General features: G+C 31.3%; 1 protein-coding gene across 1 annotated transcript in view; it reads left to right on the forward strand.

Annotated features, from left to right (window-relative positions):
- Positions 1-24323, forward strand: part of LOC106686277 (uncharacterized) — a 46895-nt gene that overhangs the window by 7654 nt on the left and 14918 nt on the right. The window contains exons 2-8 of the mRNA XM_014429469.3: positions 10447-10752; positions 13916-14100; positions 15862-16015; positions 16086-16234; positions 19117-19281; positions 20158-20345; positions 22532-24217. Coding sequence (XP_014284955.1) covers positions 10447-10752; positions 13916-14100; positions 15862-16015; positions 16086-16234; positions 19117-19281; positions 20158-20345; positions 22532-24217 — 2833 coding nt within the window. The remainder of the gene's footprint in view (positions 1-10446; positions 10753-13915; positions 14101-15861; positions 16016-16085; positions 16235-19116; positions 19282-20157; positions 20346-22531; positions 24218-24323) is intronic.

The following is a 24323-nucleotide window of genomic DNA, read 5'->3' on the forward strand; positions in this document are numbered from 1 at the left end:
GTAGTTGTGTAAAAGTTTATGAATAATATGGAGGGGGAAGTTATTAGCTAAGAGTATGTGTTTGATGCGGTGTGTGTTTTTTTCATGGAATCGGGAGTCAGAAAGGCCACGGTGAATAAGGTTTTGGGCTACGTTAATTCTTTGATGGTAAGGATGTTGGGAATGGTACACTTTCACAAAATAAAAGAACAAATATATAATTCTTTTAATTTATTATAACTGAAAATTTCTTTGAATGAATTATGAAGGTACAATTAGTTTCCTAAAATATTAATTTTCAATAAAATCTAAAAACTAAGTTACTTGTATATTTATACCCAATTAGGAGAAATAATGGGGAAAATGGAACGCAATAATGAAACCCCTATTTCGTGGAACTATTCTCGGTTGCTTAGACCTGGAAAAGTCAGAAAACCCAAGAAAAAACTTGGAAAACTGTTGCTGTGAGAAAATAGAATTAAAAAATTGAAAGAGTCTCGAAACCGAAGCGATATCCCCTCCCCCCTTCCTTACACTACTTCAATTCCTATTGAAGCTTAAATCCTTTTAACCTGGGATCCGCTTACGGGGAGAGATGAAATCGAAGCAAAAGAAAAACTTTTTATGCATCTTAGTCGAACAATCTCTTATAGAAGCTCCGCACATGAGGCGAACTGGAATCGAAGTCTTAGCGATTCTCCCTACACACTACTTAAATAGGGTATAAACTGGGATTCGCACACGGGGCGGTATGAAATTGAAGCAAGAGAAAAACGTCATCTACGTCTTATTTGAAAATCTCATATAGGAACTCCGCAGGCGAGGTAGTATTGAAGTTAAAGCTATTTCCTCTCTACACTATTTGTTAGTGGATTTAAGTTGGGATCCGAACACGGGGTGAGATGGAATCGAAGTGAGAGTGTTTCGAAGCGATCCTCTCCCCTCCCTCCTTCTACTCTTCTTTGTGGAAATACGAAAGTCACAAAAATTTTCACACTCGTTTTCTTTTTGTTACACATCTATAAAGTCGAAAAATCTTTCAAACCGGAAAAATCTATTCAGCAGTTTACGAGACATTAGTAGAAAAGTTGAAAATTTTAACTCTTGTTTTCCATATAGCCTACCTCTAATTAATCGAAAAATCGTCTGATGTCCTGGAAAAACTCGTACATTTCTCCCGTTTACAATGCTCTTAAAATCACCTAATTTAAAAATATCAATGTTCTCTTTTTCTTTTTTCTTTTATTAGAGAAATGAGCCAGCATTTTTGTTTATTTTGAAATTTTCTCCTCCTCCATAAATATTAGTGAACACTTGCAGGAAACCCTTTGTAGGTATAGGTTATTTCCTCTTGGGCTTAACTTTTCCTTCTACAAAATACCATCTTCTGAGTTGCCCGTATTTTGTGATTGTTTTTAATAATTAAAGACATTTCTCAGTTGCATTACTAATGAGATCGCTACGACATCTTGTAAGTCCGAAAAACTCATCAGTATGATTTTATGTATTTAAAAAATCAGTGCGTTCTAGAGATTTTTTTTTAATCCTGGATTTACTGGATACCTGTCCATATATTTTGTAGGCAAGCTTTTTTACCACCTGCTTAGCGTATTACTAAAAATAGACCATTTCTAATTTGTATATGCATATTTTGATAAAGTGCAATATGAATATTATTTTATAAATAAAAAGGAAGTCAAATTTGCTTTTAGTATCCTTGAAAACCCAATTCGAATTTTCTTCGAAATAAAAAAAAATTAACTGCCCACTATATCATGTCATGCAGTGTGCCATATGCCAGTTCAAGTTGGACAAAACTATTTAATTACCTCTTTTCAGGTTTTCGAGGCTGTTTATTTCGATAAAAAAGTTTAAACAATTAAAATACACTGGTTTTAGAAATAAGCATTAATTTTGTAAATTTACAATTTCGGAGAAGTAAACAAAAATATTGGCTGAAATTGCAACTAAACCATGCTTAAAATAATTCCTAACATTTCTACAACATTGTGCTGGATATGTTACTATATTTGTATATCTCATGTCAGAATGATATTTATATTTGACAGGCTCCAATTTGAGGCCCAGGGAGTTGGAAGAGGTAGGAAGAAACCCTTAAGTTTTAGACTTTTTCAGTTTCTGGCATATAACTTTCAAATAGCGCACCTTTCCGAAACCTTTATCTTTTAATTAATTGAATTATGAGTCAAATGAGTTCCTAACATTATAAATTCGGTTCAGAAATAAGGTCGAAATGGACGGTGCAAAAAACGTTACAATAAAAAATGTGGAGCATCAAATCTTTTAAATATCATTGTCCATTAAATAACTTCGTAAATGTTTTACTCCCAATTCATAGTTTAACTATACCAAGTTTTTATAAGTTCTTTTTGCGTTCCTATTTCTATCATAGATTTCTTGTCCAGTGAGCATTTAATTTCTATTCTAAACGTGTCATTGTCAAGATAGAGCATATTTTCAGAAAAGTTCAGAATATTGTAAATTAAAGTTCGAGTAGGAATAGTTCCAAATCAAAAAAAGAATTTACGTTATCTACGAAACGAAGAAAACCTTGACAAAGGGACGAACTCCTAATAAAGAAAAATAGTTTAGACTTTTGGAGAATTAAACCACAAAATCTATATAAATAAAAGTGTAAATTTTTTCAAAATGTTCTGTGTCATCTATATGAAGGTTCATCATAGGTCATTGATTGGACAGTAGATAACCCGACAGAACTAAGTTTAGTGTATTTGTTATATTATGATTGCATTACATTGGTCACTGGTCTTATTCAATTTTCTTATTTTTGAGTATTTCATCTCTCCTTTTATTGTTTATGTTTCCTTACACTGACAACAACAATACACATACATAAAAAAAAAAAAATCTGTTCCAAAACAATTAATGTTTGAACAGAAAAAGGAAGATTTGTTTTTTTAATAACTCGTATGGACTTACAATTGAATGCAGTAGGTTTTATGAACTCCTTTATTTTTAAGTTCCTTCAAAGTGTAATAAGATATTGAAAATTTACATACATAAGTATACAATTGTTTTTTAATTAGAAAAATAGTGACAAACAAAAAACTTTGGATTTTATTAAAAAAACTTCATTTCATTACTCATTCTAAATAAGGTTGCTCCATAATTTCTTGGAACTTTCCATTCTTATGCCCTGATGAATAAGGATTACCAAGCAACCAAGAAGCAGCATTTGTGATAATTTCAGCTTACTCGGAATAACAATACCAAGAATAATAACCAAACGTATTTTTATTTTTAATTGCCTTACAGTTTTATTAGTTACTTTCCCTGGTTGTCTCGAATTACAATTGCTGTGTGCTTGGGCTAAGCAGTAGGAATTTTCGTCAAAACTAAGTTTACGGCTGTAAAGCAAAAGAAACATCCAATTGTTTGATGCTCTTGTAAACAAAAATGAAGTATGCGTTAATCTAAAACAATGTCATAATTACAATGGTGAATTATGCTGAACGTAGCAGTAAATATTTTGTCTTGGAAATCAGAATTTACCTAAAGTAAAAATATAACTGTTTTATTGTAAATTTTAAAACAAAATTGATTCTTTAAAATCATTTGGAATTTTTAAATCGATATTCCACTTGTATTAGTGAAAAAGGTAAAAATAAGAGTGCGTAGAAATACATAGATCATGGAGATAAAAGTGGAAGTTCTGGAGGACGGCAGGAGTGCGGGTTAGGCTCCCGCTACCCCTGGTGTTGGTTGGTATAACCACAAATATAACCGATTTAATTGTTATACCAAATTGTTCACTTTACGAGCTGCCTATGCCACCGAAAATAAAACTACTTGTCCAGACGTGTTTTATTTGCTTGTGGTTAAGTGGCTATAACCTTAAATGTCAAAGAATTAAAAAATAAAATAATGAACCAATTAGCGTGAATTCAATGGGGTTCTAAGGTATAAAATCTAAAACTATTCAGTCAAAGTAATAATTGAAAAGTTGCAATTTTCCTAAAAGAGAGAATTTTTAATTGTGTTTCCCAAAGTTAGTGCAAACATACTTAGCTCCCCTGTGAAGTAACCCATCGATATTTACGGACCTAATACTGTTCCATAAGTTTAGAAACAAGTGGAGTTGTCAGCCGTAAAAGGCGAAAATTAGGCCCCTTGCACACAAGCCGAATTTCTACTGGTATACATAAATACGAGTACACAATATGTTATTGCAATCAATAAATAAGTGCTAGTCCTATGCCAAACCAGCAATGCACCGTATACGCAAAGAATTTTACCGGGCCGGTCAGTTTCTGGCTGGTCTTTTAGATGAGCAGGCTGCTATCACCCGGTATTTCTCAGCGTGCGGAAACCTTCATTCACTGCAATGTGCGACTGAATGTAAACGCGCAATTGATCTTTCGGGTTCCCTCCGGGCCGGTTTGCTGATGGACCTTTTAAACTCTGTCGTTTCAAAGTTTCCAGAATGAATACATGACATCTAATTGCAATTACATGTTTGTACCGTCATATACAGAATCAACGTAGTAAACGTCACTACCCTATTAACAAAAAAGATGTGGAGAGGAAATTCTTAGATCTGTGATTTAATAGTCAGATGCCAGTCAGATGAAAACATTTTCAACTGCTTTAAGATTCTCCGGCATCCTTCGATAAACATTACTAATTATTAAAATATCTTCTTAATTAAATAAAATAAATTAATAATAATAAATAAAATAAATCATTCCATCAACATTTTTCTTTCTGTTAATAAACATAGAACCCAACATACTTAAAAATCAAGTCATTAATTTAGTTGACACAATTGTTCTTGATTTTTGTATTTATCATTATTTAAATTAAGAATAAATAAAAATGACTCACTTTTTTCACTTCTTCTTCCAAGGTATTATAAATTGGGTTCAATTCGACAGCAATTCCCCCCTCAATGCCTTCTTCGTTGCATTTCTGTCTTGGTATATTTATCGGAATTTATCCCATAATACCTGTCTGGACTCCACGGAAGATATCATGTCTGTATCAAATTATATTTCATTAATGGTCAAAATGCCCTACGCAGTTCAGAGAAGCGAATGGAAACGTTAAAATGGTTTCAATAATGAATTTTCCCTGGGTAAGAGAACGCTCTTTTTTTAGTTTCAAAAGCAAAATCAAAATTCCAGTCATTAGTATTTTATGATCTATTATGAAATCTAGAGGAAAATAAAAACAATTCAGATTCTTTGTTACAAAATTACTAATTACATATCTACCTGATAATATAAAATTTTCAAAACATGACTTACGCAAGCTCAAAGAAAAAAAAAAGGTGAAATCACATTTGATTTCAAGACGAGTACAAATTACTAAGTTCTGATGAAATAAATCAATTTAGAAAATTCTCCGCCATATTCAGGATATTACTGAAGAAATTAATCATTTTCTTTTTATATAAGTAACAGTTAGCTATTGAATTTAGGGAAGAACAGTGCCTTAAGGTTTTTAAAAAATAAAGTATTATATACAATATTCGGATCGAAAAAGGATTAGTTAACGGGATAATTTAGAAGGCTACACAGCGCTAAATTGAGGGAACCGTTCACCCGCTAAATAAAATTCATGTTATATCATTGCGGCGAATAAGATGGGCGTGTAAAGTTGTGGGACTTAGTAATGAACGGTCCTCTAAAATTTTAATGAACACTGAACCGACGGGTGATCGTCCGAGGAGTATACCAAAGCGTTGATGAGGGGATTGCGTCAAGACTGATTTAGTAGATTTGGGTTTGGAGGGGCTTCACTGTACAGATTTTTATAAGGAGCGGTGGTATCGGCATCGAACCATCGGATTCGCTCAGCCTTTATTATTATTATATAAGTAACTATTTAAAAAAAAAAAACATTCTAAACAACATAAAATAATCTGAACATGATAATAATGAATATCATTATTCATATACAGTGGACCTAACTCTATAACACCGCTTATAGGGTGGATTCGGATATAAAGCAGATCTATATGCAGCCTTGGCATCAGTATTTGAATGTTCATCAAATCGTTTTGTTACGTCTTGATGGATAGACATAAATATTTCTGCGAGACATATATAGTTCTCATAAAACTTCTGCAAGTTGCTTTCATTAAAGCAATAATTATGAAGGCAAAGCACGAGTGTATAAAGAAACTTAAAGTTATTAAACCTCTTGATAATCAGTGACACGAATCAACAAAGTACCTGTATATCGATAAGAGGGAGTTCTTTCTGCGCCGACCAAGTTCAGAACTGTAATAGAAAATAAATTGATAATATAACAAAATATATTAGGATTATTTCTGCCGTAATGAAAATACCTTTGTTGCTGCTTGACCCTTGACAATTTTGTTGAAATGGGCTTGTTGGGCTACTAGAAGATTCCTTACCAATTTTCTCCTATTGCCGATGGAGGGTGCTAAGAGAACGTAAGTGCTTCTCATTATAACTGGATGTTCGTCTGGAGCCTCTTGTACAATCTGCTACTTCTTCTTTAAGGGACTTTTTACTCGTTTTAATTTGAGTACTAATGAACTTCGTAGTAGTTCGGTAATTTGTAACCTAATTTTCAAGGACCATTACTGTAAAAAAACTGAATAATTTTCAAACCTAACATTATGCAGAGTTTTTTTTCTAATTTTTCTTAAATTTAATTGGCCGCCATTTTTTTTTTCCAAAAGTTATTTTATTTTTTACGTACTTTCATAATTTGCATTCAACCCTTCTACGGCGAATACCCTTTATGATCCCTACTGACTGGTCATACGTATATGTACAGGACTAAACATACACGAACATAGGTGCATAAACAAACATGTTAGGAGACCTCTTGTTTGTTGCAAACTTCAGTGGTTTTCCCGTTTCCCTAAAACGAAAATGACTTTATTTTATGTAAATTACATTGAACCTGTAAAAGAAAATTGTCAGCCGCTAATAGGAGAGTGCAATAAAAAATTGGTTGGCAAGAATGTTTTTTGAATGGAATATGGTCCGGGTGCGGTAAAAAAAACTCAAATAGTAGAATTATACTATTTTACGTTTCGCCCCACGTTGCAGGGCTTCGTCAGGGCTAAAAAAGATACAAACACTATAGTTACAAAAAGGAAAAAAAGAAAAACCATAAGTGTGAAATAACAGGGGTATAAAATGTGAAAACGTAAGATATAGTAAGAAAAATTAAAGGTTATAAATAGTAAATGAAAAGGGTAATAGTAACAGATAGATATAGTTACAAATAGAGAGATGAAAAAAGAAAAAAAAAATACAAATCAAATGATGAGACGGCAGTCAAAAAACAAAGTGACCGTTGGTATTGGGAGGAGTGGGGACGGCAGTTATGCCACAATAACGAAAATAATTTGTAAAGTAAACATAGTAAAAAAAATGTTTTTTTGTTTGTTTCTTATACAAAGTGCGGCAGAGAAACCTTTCACATTTTGAAGGAGTATAAAAAACCAATGAAATGGTTAAAGAAAAAAAGTTGTTATATCCTGAAAGGTAGTCCAATACTGTTTCAAATCATGTGGTTTTAGAAATAATGTCGGTTAAGTGGCGAACGTGGGAGTGGGTAACTCATTGTTAAGGCAATGGACTACTAACTCCAAGGACCTGGGTTCGAATTCGGCTGTGGCAGATAATTATTATCTGTCACTACAGCCGTTGAGTTAGCTCGTTCGGTTCGGGAGCACTCTGGGGTCCACCCAGCCTCATTAAGTGGGTACCCTTAATTGGATAAAAATCCAATAAAGAACTGGCCCCATATCGTCTTGTAAAGAATCCAAACAGTCCGGAATTTCTCTTAAAGCTGCGAGTGAACTGCTCGCAGTGTATGAGTCACTGCTCCGCTTGTTGAAACCAAATTTCAACTGCATTATCTTTTCCATTTGAAGACGAAGCAACGCTTCCAACATAACATATCGACATATCTTTTAGAGGTAACTGTCTCATTCACATCACCTTTGCCATGCCACACCGAACTGTTACCTTCGGAAAATGCTGTTATCTCACATGAGGTTCTTGAAGATTACGATCAGAACATTATCAAACCTTCGATTTGTTCATATTAGTGCCATTTAGGCGAAAATGGGCCTCGTCACTGCTAATGAAAACGTCTTTTTCCGTCAAATATTGAAGTATCTGCTCGCATAAAACTCTGCGATTCTTCCAATGTATGTTGTTCACTGAGTTCTTGAGCCATCATAATCTTGCAGGGATGCATTTTTAGATCCAATTGTAGAATACGTCAAACGGACAGCCTCAATGTTTTGAGGCGTTCTTCTTGCTGTATTACCTGCTTAACGGGGATTGTCGACCCTCAACATGATCATTTTGCGCTCTGGGTAACAAATATAGAAAGTAAGTAAATGCACAAATGGTAAGCTTGCTGTGTCGCGTTATTTGACAAAAGCATTGTCACGATAAACCTATGCTGTTCGCCTGTGTATGACATATTAGCTATTCAAAGGCCCACTTTTTTTTTTTTTTTCTAAACCTCTTTATTAATAATATATATACAATACTGATTATATTACATAAAATAATATATAATACATTTATTTACAATTTTTCTTGTTTTGCCTTTCTTATACCTCCCTTCTCCCCACCCCTCCACAGTTCTTCAAAATGTGGGAGGTTCCTCTGCCCCATCCTGTATATAAAGAACAAAAAATAACTCTCAGCTAATCCGCCATTGGTCGAAACAGCGTCTGATAATAAAATAATTTTAGCCTGTCCCAAATTATTCATAAGTGATTGGAGTTCTTTTATCCCATACTATAGCAGTTGTTGGCTTTTTTACGATCTAAGCATGGTGATTGATTTTTTCTTGCATATTCATGAATGTACATTAACCTATAAAAATATAAGCCAGGCTTAATTCATTTTCGGACAAAAATTTTTTTTTCTTACGACTAAGTGGTTACTTTGCGTGGGAAAACATACGTAAGTAATGTAAATGGTGAGCGCCGATTGGACCTTGCTAAAGCTCTCGTTGAAAAGCCACCCCCATCTTTCTTGAAATTCAGATGATTTAAAAAAAATTTTTTGTCCGAAAATGAACTAACCCTGGCTTATAATTTTTATAGGTTATTGTACATTCATGAATATGCAAGAAAAAATCGATCACCAGGCTTAGATCGTAAAAAAGCCAACAACTGCTATAGTATGGGATAAAAGAACACCAATCACTTATGAATAATTTGGGACAGGCTAAAATTATTTTATTTTCAGGCGCTCTTGAACATCTTTGGATCTGATGGACGGCAGAAAGTATGGTGGAAAGTTAATGAGAGTTTAAAAATCAAAAACTTGAGACCGACATTTAAGCATGGAGGTGGGGTGTATGAGCGCGAATGAAGTTGGATCTATGCATGCTATAAGTGGCATCATGGACCAACATGCATTTATTGATTTAATTAGAACCAATTTAAAAGAGAGTGCAAAAAAAGGGGTCTTGAACGGTCATTCATTTTTTAGCTAGATAATGATTCAAAGTATACTGCTATGAGAACAAAGGAGTGGCTAATATATAATGCACCCAAGTTGCTAAATGCACGTCTTCAGTCCCCAGATCTTAATACCATAGAACGTTAACGGAATGAAATTAAACATTTAGTAAGAAGAAAAGGGTTAAAAAACAAAGCAGAGTTAATAAAACCGCTATTTCAGGGAGAATGAGATATAGGATCCCAGCAGAAGTGACATTAAATTGGTTGCATCAATGATTATTACAAGTGATCTGAAATGAAGGAGGGCCTAGAAGTTTCTAAAACATAGTTATGTATTTATAAATATTTATTTTATGTTTCCAGATTTATTTTGCATTGTTTTGTTTTTTTTCTCGCCCATTTTGAAACTTGACTTATATACTATGTATAATGTATTTATGTTAAAATTTTGGTTGTAAATTACATCCCCATCTTCAATTATTTCCGGCTTTGTCCCGATGCAATTTTATTTTATTTCCATACGCTGTTTCTCTTTTTAAATTCGATTTCATAATCTCAAAGTTTCTTACTATTATGAAAACTGGGTGATAATGATTTTCTACTGAAAACCATACAATAACTTTATTATGATTATAGTATTTTTAGAATTATCGTTTTGGCCTAGTGATTGTTTAATTTGTAGCATGTTATTTATGAGTTATTTGTCTGAAGTATTTCAAAATTGTACGAAACTAGTTTGAGTGTGCTCTTACTTTTTACAAAAGGTATTTAAATTTAATATTTTCTATATGTCCTACATGTCCTACATCTATTCTTAATAGATGTGAATTGAATTAAATTATTTTATTGTATAGATTAAAATAAATATTTATATATTACAATGTCACAGTTTAATGTACTATGAAACTGAAATATTCTCTCAAGTACTAAGGATTTTAATTTTTTTTCCTGATTTTTTTATACTGTTATTATTATTATTAATAATTTAATTTTGATTTTTTCATTAGATTATCCCGCCTCCGGAATGGAAACCAAGAAAGCAGGGCTATGACCTGAATGATATTCATATTAAAATACCAGCTCCTATATGTCAAGTTGTTACGGGGAAACAAGGGTTGTATCAGCAAATAAACATACAAAAAAAAGCAATGTCAGTTGTAGAGTACCATAAGCTTGCTTCTTCTGCCAAATACTGTACACCTCCGCACTTTGATTTTGAAGATTTAGAAAGGAAGTACTGGAAAAATATTACATATAATCCACCTATTTATGGAGCAGATGTCAGTGGAACATTAACTGATGGGACTGTTGATGTAAGTATTAAGAAAATTTATTATCATTTTATATATGGATTTGTTATTACCATAATTTTTAATTATAAAGGTATTGAGTTGTTAATTCGCAATTAGTCTTCAAGGTCAGTTTATGGTGTTGTATATTAGTTTGATCTGAAAATGAGATTTTTTTTTTTCATCTTCTAAATTTAACTAACTAATATTCTAAAGTGAATCACTGGAATTAGGGATGATGCAGAAATATATATTTTTTCTATATTGTCCTCAATGATTTTTTTTAATGTTTATCCTACCTAATCTTAAATTATTAGCTACTGAGATAACCACCCTCTTTGCAATGTTTTCATTTCCTGTGTAATTATGATTACACCCATTTCATATATGACATTTACAGTCGTTAATAATTGGCAGTATGTAAAATCAGTTTAACAATTGCCCATGAAAGATTTAAAGGACATATATTGATTATAAATAAATGATTCTTTGAGCAAGTATTGTATCTTAACCAAGATCACGCTTAGAGATTTTATCGCACAGTCTATTGAAAGTCAGTTAGTAACACAGTTCGTAGAGACTGGGTTTGTCCCGAGGTTGTCCTCCGATATCTTAATGCTGATAGTTTAAAAAATAAATTGTCTACAATTGTATATTGTTTTGTTATATTTCCATTATTAAAAAAAAAAAAATATTTGAGCAGAAGTGATAGCTGAAAAAGGAGTGTATAGTGGTTAAATATTACATCATATCACAAAATTTGGTTTATATTATATACTATATTGATAAAGTCCCTTAATAATAATAATAATAAGAGAGAAAAATTACACATTACATCTAGTTGAATCATGGAGGAGGTTTTCCAGTTTCATCTTTTTCCAGATGATGGTTACTGTTTTTAATGTTCGCTGAACATTTCAGTGGACCATACTTAGTTTTAAATACTTTATTACCTACTTGTATCAACATGAATTAAGATATTTTTCAACAATACCTCTCCATATCCCCACATTTGTTCCAGGAGCCCCTTAGTGTCCATGATATAATATTGGAAGAAACAATATTGTCTTGAGGTCATCGTCAATCTTTAAACACCATTTTCAAATTTGATCTACTGGAGGATAATTGATCAAAGGATGGGTATGAGTGAGTCTGTTTGACTTGACCATCTTCACTTTTTCAATGTCAACTCAAATTCAATTTTTCAATGTCAAATCTGTGAAGATAACTTTTCCTCTGTGATCTTTGTACATTTATTTATTTGATAATAATGTTTTTTGCTACCTTTTATATCTGTGTTCTAATACTAATCTATTTCCCGATAGGTCTACTTTCTTGTATCTTCAGCTGCACTAAAGGAACCTTTTTTGTGTAGGACCTGATAGGTGAGCGGGTTGGGGAATAGGTCACAGAATGCTTTGTTCTGAGGTTATGAAATTGATTCCCATCTGAGTTGTTCAACATTTATTTTATGGCAGTCTCGAGAAATAGATATAGATTGTATAGGTTCTCAATGGTGTCCCCCATATGTCAGAAATAACCAGGCAGGAAGTATTAAAAAAAAAATTTTTAAATAGACGAGCCTCTGCTGCTGTTTCTTGATTTTGAGAAAAGATCAATTCTGATAGGTATTTACCTTTGTTCAGGAGAGGCACTTAGCCAGTGAGAGGGTTACAAGTCTGCCCCCTTTCCTCTGAAATGAATTTGTTCTTTTAATTTATTTTAGAAGATCAATACAAAGTATAGAATGTGGTCTAGTTAGATTGGACACCGTATATTAATCTGTAAAATCCTGTTTACGTGGGTTTTTCTTATTCCTTTTTTAATACAATGCAAGTTTTTTTCTGTATTTTTATTCCCATTGGTTGTTGTTTGGCTTGGTATATGTATTATTATTGTTGATGTTGAGCTGTATTTTCATTAGTTGGATAAAATTTCATTTTTTGTTTGAATGGCATTCATCTTTAAACTTTTAGATGTTGGGAAAATCTGGATGCTGAATTTTCAATCCATGTTACAATAAGTAATAAATTGTGCACTCTTGTATGATATCTTTTGCATAAGTGAATTTTCAGTGTACTTAAAAAAAATTTTATTTTTATTTTGAATTCTGTTTGATCGATCAGCTTTGTTAGTTTGATTTTAAATTAATTGTTTTTTGTATATTTCTATATTATAATGCTTTTACTTAATAATGCGTCAATATTTATTGTTTTCTTGAACATACTGTCTGCTTAATTATTTAATATTTCTTTTTAAAATCATATGCACATTTAAAATGCTATTTAAATTATCATTACATCCTGTTAGTAATTTAGTTTTTTTCCTTCTTTACTTTTAGGTTTCTAAACCTCACGTGAGTGAACCACCTAAAACCAACAAATGTTACAATCTCCTCCCTAATTTCATATTACTCACAACATTAGCCTCTTTAATGCTGTTAATTCTCTGTCTCTATTGTTCACTATCCTGAATGGGTCCACCAATTTCCTGAAATACATTCTGTTGAAAACATTAAAGTGTAAGCTTATCAGTTTTTCTTAACGATCCAATATGTCTTTTATTGTGAGTCAAGAACATAGACATACAAATGTTTTTGACATCAGCTTTTTTTGTAGATCTGGATAAATTTCTATTCTTAAAATACTTACATAAACAATGACAATAATTGCATTTGTTGGCAAGGAAGATTCTATGCTTTGTTTTTTGTTGTATACTGTTTATACAATTGATTAAAATGCAAAAGTATATCTACTACCCATTCCAGATTGTTACCTCTCCTTATATTTTGCTGCTCTCATTGCACAAGTACTTACTCTTTTGCTGATTGACTTTCAGACTATTTTTTTTTGTTTTTCTGTAACTTTAATCCAATGAGGATACTTTCATTTGCATATGCTAACAGCTGGATTGTTCTATTGAATGTATTATCTCAAGTCTTGATGTCAGATTTTCTCATAATCTTTTCTGAAATCAGTTTTGTGCCTGCTATAATATCACTTGTTTTGGTTTCAAATGTGCCCTTTATGATTCTTATAGTATTGAAGAGTAGTAGAGATCTTTGGGGAATGAATGCTCTCAGTTGTTTGCCTTCTATTTTGTTATGATATATTATTTTGTCAGTATAAGTTATTATAGTAACCTAGAGTACTTTATGTAATAATACATTGTGAATGGGTTGTTTCAGGAATGGAACATTAATCGACTTGGCACAATACTTGATTATGTCAATGAAGACTATGGGATTTCAATTGAAGGAGTAAATACTGCTTATTTATACTTTGGAATGTGGAAAACTACGTTTGCTTGGCATACTGAGGATATGGATTTGTACAGTATAAACTATTTGCACTTTGGTGCTCCAAAAACCTGGTAATAAAATTATAGCTTTGTAAATTTAAATAGTTTATAAAATATTTTTTCGTTTCTCTGGAAGTAAAAAGTACATTATTAGTTTTTGAAGGTTATTTCTTATTAGAAGTATCTAAAATGTTTACTGAATGAATTATGTTGTATTTATTTTTTAATTTATTCCTTCTATAATCCAATCATTGTCTAATCTAAAATCATTTTTAAAATTTTTTTCTGTTTTCTGTTTGTCTTTAATCTTATTCAGAGCGAGTCTTTTCTTCCTAACCTTATATCAAAAATTAAAAATTATTTCCTAATCTATTTCAAAAATGGTTCGTCCCATTGTCATTCCCTCATGACCAATCATCAATGTTGAAATATTGGTAAGTAATTGCAAATATCACCTTCTTCACCCATCCTAACTCATTTAAACAGCTTGTCTTATCTTTCCTTGAAAACATTTACTTAATATGAGTAGAGCATTTTTTTGAAAAAATGTACTAATATTGAGCTACATTATAACTCTTGCTCGAACGAGGAATTAGTGTGGATCCACCACATTTGCTGTTTTGGCTTTCTTATCTTACCTTAGAAATGAAAACTTTTAATTATAAAAAGTATTGGTTGATTTACTAGAATTTACTGAGTAATTGTTCCCAGATACTGCTCTACTCATAAGTAAATGTTTTGTAATTAAGATAAGTTGTTATCATAATATAAGGTACCTTTATTTCTTATTTTTTGTAATCCAATTTTAAATATTTTTGATAAGTATAGACTGTCTACAATGATTGAAACTTTTGCAACTCTCTTTGAAAAATGTTCTTACATTGTCACTGCAGCAATCATACTAAAGATCGTCTCTTTTTTTTTTTTTTTTTTTGTGATAAGCATAAAGGAATTTGTTAAAGGCGAAAATAAAATCTACCACTCAGGCCATATAATCCCCTTTAGTTTACGTTTTTTTAGGCTCTATTGAGATAACAAATTGGAAACATTGTTGTAAAAACTTTTCTTTCACTCTTATATTGAATATTGGAGGAATGCTTAAATGAATGAAACAAACATATAAAGATTGCTTATGAAATCAGCTAGCCCATAAATTTGATAGGTTTCATAGAGATAGGTATACTACATACAAATTTCAAAAGTTAGTAAGCTTGGGAAAAACTAATTGTATAAGCTCTTTGGATCAAAGGATTAATTCACAGTGTAAAATGGTAAAAAGTAAAGCTGTTTTTTTTAGGTATTTCATTTTGAAGTTTCAAATCGGTCAAATCAACGAGTCCTGTAAACCTAGTTTTAATGAACCATTTTATAGAATAGAGTATGAATGTATTTTATTCCAGATTTATTTTATCCAGATTCAAATTCACGCCTAGAAAATAAAACTTATTTCAAAGTTGAAATAATATTGACAGCATAGATGTTATTTTTGAACTGTTAATGAATGTAACTGTTTTAAACATTAGTTTAATGCGCATAGTATCACATCTTTAAGAAATGAAGAAACCATTATTTTGGAAGAATGTTTGAATTTTAATAAGTGATCATGTTTATATATTTTAAGACTTTAGAAGATAGTCAGATAGAAGAGGTATGGGAGGGGTGGGGTCAGGTGTGAAGAGCATTAATTAGTAGTTTTTACTTTATTGTGTCAGCGTATCAAAGGAGAGGAGCAACATGCTTACTATGCATTTTCTTTCTTGAACACATCTTCAATCATTTAATTTATTATGTATTATTTAAAAATGTATATTATTTCTCTTCATTTATTTTCAGGTATTGCATTCCTCCTGAGCATGGTCGAAGGCTCGAAAGACTTGCAACTGGATTTTTTCCTGGAAATAGCAAATCTTGCCCTGCTTTTCTTAGGCATAAAATGACTATTATTTCTCCACATGTACTTAAGCAGTACTCTATACCTTTTAATAAGGTAAATAATATAATTTGGAACTTTTATTTCTGTTGCCACTTTTGTTTCAATATGTATATATCTGTTATAGATAACACAGGAGGAGGGAGAGATTATGATTACATTCCCATACGGTTATCATGCAGGTTTTAATCATGGTTTCAATTGTGCAGAATCAACCAATTTCGCTACAACACGTTGGGTTGAATATGGAAAACGTGCAATACAGTGTCTTTGCAGGTAAGTTTTAAACTGGCTTATTTTTTTTTCATTTTATTATTTTATAATATAATACATAACAAGTATAAAGTATTGGTAATAGTATTATTATATAATACTATTACTTTTTTACTTCATTTTTAGTGATTATATATATTTATATATATATATATTAGTGTAAATGCATTACATTTATAAAACAGTAATAGGTGTTAGTGATTATATTATATAAATATATTTCATAATTTATTTGAATTTTGAAAATAACTTTGTTAAATTATCTAATAAGGTATAGTTATAGTATAGGTGTAGAAAATTTTAGGCCAACAAATTTAATTTTCGATTTATTTTTTTTTAAATTTGTATTTGATGGTTTCTTGAGGTTCTAAAACTTGGTATGAACTTTGTTTCAATCCAAAAAAAATAGTACCACACTTTAATATGTCAGTCTGTCCAAATTGTTTCAATTTCATACTCATTTTGAAGAACAGTGAGGTTATATAAGAACTATTCGTATTTTATATAGAATAGTTACAGATGATAAATTTTTTGTTTTTAAATATGTTATTTTAATGGTGATTAAGTTTCCAGCAAAACAAAAAATAAATCATTTAATTTGGACAATTATCAGAAAAGATACAGAAGATTTACATTACTACTACTACTACTAGCATGGCTTTACAATCCGGTTTCGAATCCTGGCCTCCTCCAGCAGCTTCTGCATTGTCTAGGTCCCTTGCAGCTGCCATCCAATTTTGCTGCTATGATCCTACGTCGAATCTCTTGTTCAGGTGCCTTGTCTTGAGTTACCAATGAGCCAAGATATACAAAAATATTAGTCTTCTCGAATTGGTATTCCCCAAAGATCACCTCCTCTTCCGACTTAGGTACCTCTCCCGTAACCATATATTTTGTTTTTTCCGCGTTGACTTCCAAGCCGAGTTTTCTTGCAAGACCCACCAGAGCAAGGGAAGTATCCGATACTGCGTGGAAGGAACGTCCTATTATATCTAAATCATTCGTGTACGCAAGGTGCTGTACAGATCTATTAAAGATGTTTCCATTGGTCTGTATCCCATCTGCATCTCTCACTGCCTTCTCGAGTGCAAGATCAAAGAGAAGGCAGGCTAAGACATCTCCCTGGCGTAATCCCTTTATTGAGGAGAATTCCTCCGATTGCTCTCCCCCGATCTGAACCATGCAGCTTATACTGTTCATTGTGAACCTCATGAGGCTTATGAGCTTGCTTGGGATCTTAAAATGTGTTAGAGCCTCATACGATTCTTTCCTATTCACGCTATCATAAGCTGCTCTAAAATTGATAAAGAGGTGGTGAGTTTTAATCTTGAATTCCCTTCCTCGCTCGAGAATCATCCTGAGGCAGAATATCTGATCAGTCATGGACCTGCCTTTTCTGAATTCACACTAGTATTGACTGAACACCCTCTCTGCATAGGAAGCAAACGCTTGAAGAGGATGTTTGACAGGATTTTGTATCGGGCAGACAGGAGAGGGATCCCTCTGTATTTGGAGCACTTTGTCGATCACCCTTCTTAAATATAGGACAGATGAGTGACTTGGTCCATGGATTCAGTAGAACTTCATGTGTTTGGACACATGAAGTTCTACTGAATCCATGAATCTCCTCATCACAGCCCAAGCTGTGATGAGGAGATCCTCCATATCCTTCATCAGTTCGTTCCCACCGCACTTGATAGCTTTTAAGCAAATTAAAAAAAAAAAAAAGTAGGATTTAAACAGTTTTTCTTTGAATTGTTTTTATTTTCTATGATTACATGAAAGCTGTACACTGAATATTTTTAATGAAAGATAAAACATTTTATGGAAACTGATTAGTAAAGTGTATATTGATATCAGAAAATTTATTTACCATTTTTATTATACCATATATTTAAATTATATATTATTATTTACTGCTATAAACTAAATAGATATAAGCAATCATTTCAACCATTAATCCACTGTGTAAATAAAAACAATAAATTCTGTTTAATTACATATGTCTCTAAATGTAGCTATAGCAAAATATTTCCGGGTTTTCTAGTATTATATAAAAGATTTGTTATTAGTTATTACTAGGCCAGGATTTTTATGCTGTTAAAACTCCCCAAACATACCGTATAAAATGCTATAAAAACCTGTAAAATATGCAGGAAACAATTATAAAATATACAACTAAAAATCTTCAAATATACAAAAAAAAACAGTTAAAATATACCAATTTGCCCACAAAAGGTCCTGAATAAAGAAAGAAATAGATATAAGAGATTAAAAAGTAAACAAAAATTAATTCCTTTTTTCTTTTCATAAACCAAAATATAGTGAAAAATTAAAACAGGTATTAAACTCTAACCTCTAACTAATAAAATAATAATCATAACCTACTATATCTAATAAAAACCTCCAAAACTATAATATGACATACTTTATAAACTAAAATATCAAAATACTAAAAACTTACAATTAGCAATACAAAAAGAAAACAGAAATAATTGAATTTGAAAAGGATAACTAATTGATAGTTACAAAACAAGAAATAAATTAATTCAAATAATAACCAACAAGAAACTGAAAATATGTAAATGTATCTTCAAATAGAAACATAATGTGAGACAGTATTTAAAATGTGAAAGTAACAGGAATTAGACATCAAGAGTTATTGCCTAGTTATATGATTTACCAGTTAGTGACTTCTGTAATATATTTTTAAAAATCTGGTTAACATAATTTTAATGAATTTATAACTATCACTCTGATGTAAATTCAATCATATTAATTGTCAATGTCTATAACGATATACTAAAGTTGATAACTTGTTTATGTTAATATAATTTTAATGAAAAATTTACTACTATATTATTCCAATTTTTATGTTATTTTAGACCAGATAATGTTAAAATCTCCATGGACACATTTGTCAAGAGATTTCAACCAGAAAAATATGACCTCTGGTTGACTGGAAAAGACTTTGGTCCTCATCCGGAAGACCCAACACGGTGTACTCTTGCACCGCCTCCTTCTTCGAGTGACATCCTCTGTAACAGAGGGTAAGTTATTTTATATATATATATATATATATATATATATATATACATACATATATACATATACATATATATTGATAGGCTCTTGTTATAGTAAGGGAAGTGTTCTAACTATAAGTGCTGTTTCATTCACGATGCCTACAAATAAATGAATTAATAGAAATTCATTTAATAAAAGAAGAACAACAAATGATAATTGTCTATAATATGATATGACTAAATTAAGAAAGGTATTATAAATAGAAGTTTGTTGTCTACTGAAAAATGATAGGTATCAGTAACTGAGTGAGGAGCTGAGTATTGAATAAGGAAAGGATTATGGAACAGAAACACTGTGTAGAAAGTGTTGAAAAATCCAGAAAGGATTATTAAATTTTGATAGTTGAGTTTGATAAAGATTGTGTAAGATTTTTAGGATTTCATGTTTTGTTACTTTCTTTTACCTTTATATGGTATATATATTATGGGGAAATATTGCGATCTTGAAAAATTTTGAATTTGTGTTTTTGACAGAAATACAAGTTTTCAGGTCTCCTGATACAAATATATATTAATAAATAATTAAATGCTCTTACCTATTGGGCCAACAAATTTATTCTTTCTGGGTAAAGATATAATGAATTAAGCCAGGAGTTGATGCTTTGAAGGGTTTGTTCAGGTTGATTTGAGACAAAAAGATTTAGATACTTAGGGAAGAGGAAAGTCAATTTTAAGATGAACCTCTGGTAAAATATTTTTAGTTTACCCTTCTGACTTTCTGTTTTTGAAAAGGTTTTATTTTGAGCTGCTGTTATTAATTTACAAAATATTACAATATTATTTTCTTTATTTATTATATTCTATATTTAATTATTTTATTTTATTTAAATGTTCTATTAGGAATAATGGGTCAGAACCATTCATTATGGAAGGGAATAAGAGAGTTCCGGCTATGAAGAAACAAGAAGAGGATGAAATACCTAGTGAAGTTAAGAGGGTATTAGAAGAACTTGAATTTGAAGAAGAATCCCCTGATGAAGAGCAAATTCAAGTTCTTGAAGATATTTGGCTCAAAGCTGGTGAAATAGGTATGAGTTAGCTTTTTGTATTAGTAATCAGAGAAAAATTTATGTATGTGCCCAAATCTTATCTTTCTTTAACTTATAAATAAAGATCAGATTCTTTGTACTTTAGTTTGTAGATCAGCATCTTTTTATACATTAGTATCTGTTACTTGTATTCATTTCTTCAGAATATTTCTATGGAATGTACCAGGATCTGCATTTTAAAGCTCTAAAATTTGCCATTTTCGATATACCATGGGGTACTCATAGCATGTTGTTATTAAGTTTTCTATGAATCTTTTAGATTTTCTTAACTCATAGACTGATTCTATACATTCCTCTGGGCCAAGCTAATTAAACTAATTAAACTTATTTAGTGAATTCTTCAATATAGTCATTTTAAAGCATGTACCTTAAATGATTGTGTTTGCTGAATTGATTTTCTTCATAATATTATATTGTTTATGATGATGTTTGTAAATTGTTTCTATATTAAATGCATTAGGGAGAAACAGGATAAATTTCTAATGTGTTCTCATACGGGTATCAATATTTATCTAGTATTTGACGTTCAACTACAATGATAAAAACTTGAAACTAATAGAACATTTACAAGTTAAACATTAATTTTATATGAAATGCAGAAGCTTTACAACATATTATTTATTGAGAAAAAGTTATTGAAGAATTGACAATGATGAACTAGTTCTAGTCATGCTTGGCCTCTGGGATTTACTGAAAGTGTGATTGTAGCCGTCGGACTGAAACAGAGACCCCTGGTCTAAACATTTTTCAGTTCGAAAGAGAGGTTTTAATTCAATCCATAAACTAAACTTATTTTTTTGACTTGAAAATTGCCTCTTGTGCTTTTTCTTGGTTGAAGGACCATGTTTTCAAAATATCAGTCTTTTATAAAATAACATGAGAGACTTGTGTAAGGATCTTAACGGATTGTGTGTACCTATTTTTTACTTTCCACTTGTTTAGTTGACCAATAACTGTAAAATGACAGAAATATTGATGCGAAAGTTGAAAACTCACTGAACCTCCTATGTTATGTGTGTTATCTTGCTAAGATACTCATTAATCTTTGACTTAATAGGTATACTTTATATAAGAATCAATGTAATAAATTGAAAAAAGAGAGAGGGGAGAAGGAATGGCTTGATATTTTGTCATTGTCATTAACAAATTCATTAGTTGAGGAAAAACAACTCTTAAAAATACTCTAAAATGTGTACTAAAATAGTAATAGTATAAAGTATAATATATAGTATAAAGCTTCTTTTAAAGTATTACCGTAAATACCTGAAATTTAAGAGAAATTCTATCCTATTTCTATATATCTTTTATAGTATTTTTTTAAGTTTATTGTTCTCAAATCCTGGATTTTTTAGTTGAAAATGTTCTTGTCAAGGTGTGATATTAAAAATTAAGACTTCCATTGTTCATTTTCCTAATGGTTTTTCATGGGAGCGTAGGCTTTTATTACAAGATATGAGTTGTTTTAGTTCATTCAAAGGATTTATCTTCACGTCACTTATTTAAAATTTTTACTTTCACTTACCTATATGTGGAATATATAGTAAGGGAAAGTAATGCGATTGTACAAAATTTTTAATTCTAGTTTTCGAAAGGAATACATGTTTTGAGGACCTCTGAGTCCAAAAAATCTATTCGCATGTACATGCCTGCCAATTTTTATGGCAACAGAAAAATAAAAACTTTTTGTTCATGAATTCGCCTTATCTGGTCTTAAGATTTTTGTTTTTGGAAAATCACAAAAATAGTGATAACTTCTACTCTAGCAGACCAATTTAAACAAAACTTGGGGTTGTTTCTTGGGTGGTAAGTGAAAGTTGTGATGCCCGCACTCCACCACATTTTATTTTTCTTCAATGCTCATGTGGTATGGTTGTAAGTTTCTTAATCTTCTTTTTATATTCTACTGATTTATTTAGAAATTATTTTTATACTTTTATTATTTGCCAAAATTTATTATGAAATAATTTTGCCATTATATAGCTAATAGAAAAATTTTTTTACATTGCCAATGTAAAATATAATTAGTCACAATGTTTTTCTTCACAAAGTCTATTATACATTCAGTTCCTCATTTAATCTTGTTTCTCAGGAATAGCTCATCAAATAAGCTATAAATAGTTGTATGATATTGTTTATTTTAATTTTTCATTTCATTTTATTTTCAGAACTAGAAGAAGCCTCTCTGGTTGATGCTGGCTATGAAATGAGTCAAAAAAGAAAAAAAAAGAAATCAGATCCAAAAAGGCCTAGGGGTAGAGGTTCTAACAAAAAAATTAAACTCAAAGATAAAGATAAAATTGAAGTAACTCAGCTGCAGTCAGAATTAGAAAAGTGTTTAGAAGAATATGAAACTGTTGATATCAAAGCTCCTATTGATATTGTTGAAGATGACCTACCACCATTATCTTCTCATCCCTACCCACCACTATCTAATACAGAAAATAATATTAATTCGAATATTATAGAAAAGAAACCATCTATCAGTAGTTTGCCTTTTAATAGTATGAATATTCCGGTTACAGAAAAGAAGCCTAGACAGCGTAAGCCACGAGAACCAAAAGATCCTTCTCAAATGACTAAAAAACGAATCAGAGTTAAGAAAGAAAAAGATCCTGATTCTAAGAAGGGTTTACTGAAAAGAGTTAAAAAGGAGTCTAATGAAAATGCTGTGAAAAATATTACAAGTTTGATTTCTAGTAGTACAGAAGCTTTTAATAGCATGAATATTACTCATCTATCTGACAACACATCTGAAAGAAGTTTGTTAGATGATGCCCATTCGATTAATTTAAATTTTTCAAATTTTATGGAATCTTCCAGAGAATCTGGACAGTTCATTGTGAATCAGGAAGTAGAAATTTGTTCTGAGCCTTACCTAGGACATTCCAAATCTATTTCCACTAATAAACATGGTGTGATAAAGGAAGAACCTAATGGAGATAGCCTGTCTAGTCATAATGATTTTCACTACTGTTCTGATAAGGGTGACTTTCCTGTGATAAAAGTCAAAAGTATGCCAGAAGATACAAATTCACTATTGAGTAGATCTCTGTTGACACCAAGTAATGAATTAACTATCACTCGTGTTGGTACTGAAAAAACAGAAAATCAGAAATTATCCAGACCAGTTATGTTAACTGTGCCTAAATTTGTCAAAGTACCTAGTATCCAAAAAGATAGCAAAACCAACTCAAATTCTGTCCCATCAGGAAGTAATAATATGGAAAACTTAGATAATCCTAAGAAAATTGTCCTTATTAAAAGGCCCAGTGGAAATAAGGGTGAAGTTAAATGTTTCCTAAAACCCTTAAATTCTGAAACGTATTCCATATTACTGAACAATAAAAGTAAAACTACTAATCCAAAAGTAGTTCTCTTAAATCAACCTTCAGTGTTGCCAAGTCAGAAGACTGTGTTATCCCCTCCGAAATTCACTGCTCCTTCCATTCCTACTTCTCCTAATACTCACATTACTCCTGTAACCAAGCCATCCAAGTCCCCAGAAAGTATCAGAGTGAAATCCGATGCCCAGTTGTTTGTTAATACTTCACCTAGTCAGTCAGATAGAAGTACGCCAACCTTTGATCACCAAAAGAACCTTTTCAAATTGTCCCTGTGTTCTAAAACTTTATCTGATAAATCTCCGCCTCAAACATCACCTCATTCTTCACCAATCCCTAGGATATCAGTTGCGAAGAATATATTTTCTAGTCCAAGTATAAACATGCAGCCGATGATAAATCAAGAAGCACCTTTGAAACAAGAAGTAGAAACAGATCCTTTAGCTGTTTCCACTAGGATAGAAGATAGTTATCAAGAAAATTTAGGCTATCCTCATGTTGATCTCTATGGTACGTTTTAATTATATTTATTATATTAAGATAAATTGTGAGATTTGACACCTATATAAATTAAAAATCAAATGTCACTTGTCGGAAGCCATAACTCTCTTTTAAA

Source organism: Halyomorpha halys, unplaced genomic scaffold (assembly GCF_000696795.3).
Source record: "Halyomorpha halys isolate HHAL.00 unplaced genomic scaffold, Hhal_1.1 Scaffold803.1, whole genome shotgun sequence".
NCBI lineage: Eukaryota > Metazoa > Arthropoda > Insecta > Hemiptera > Pentatomidae > Halyomorpha > Halyomorpha halys.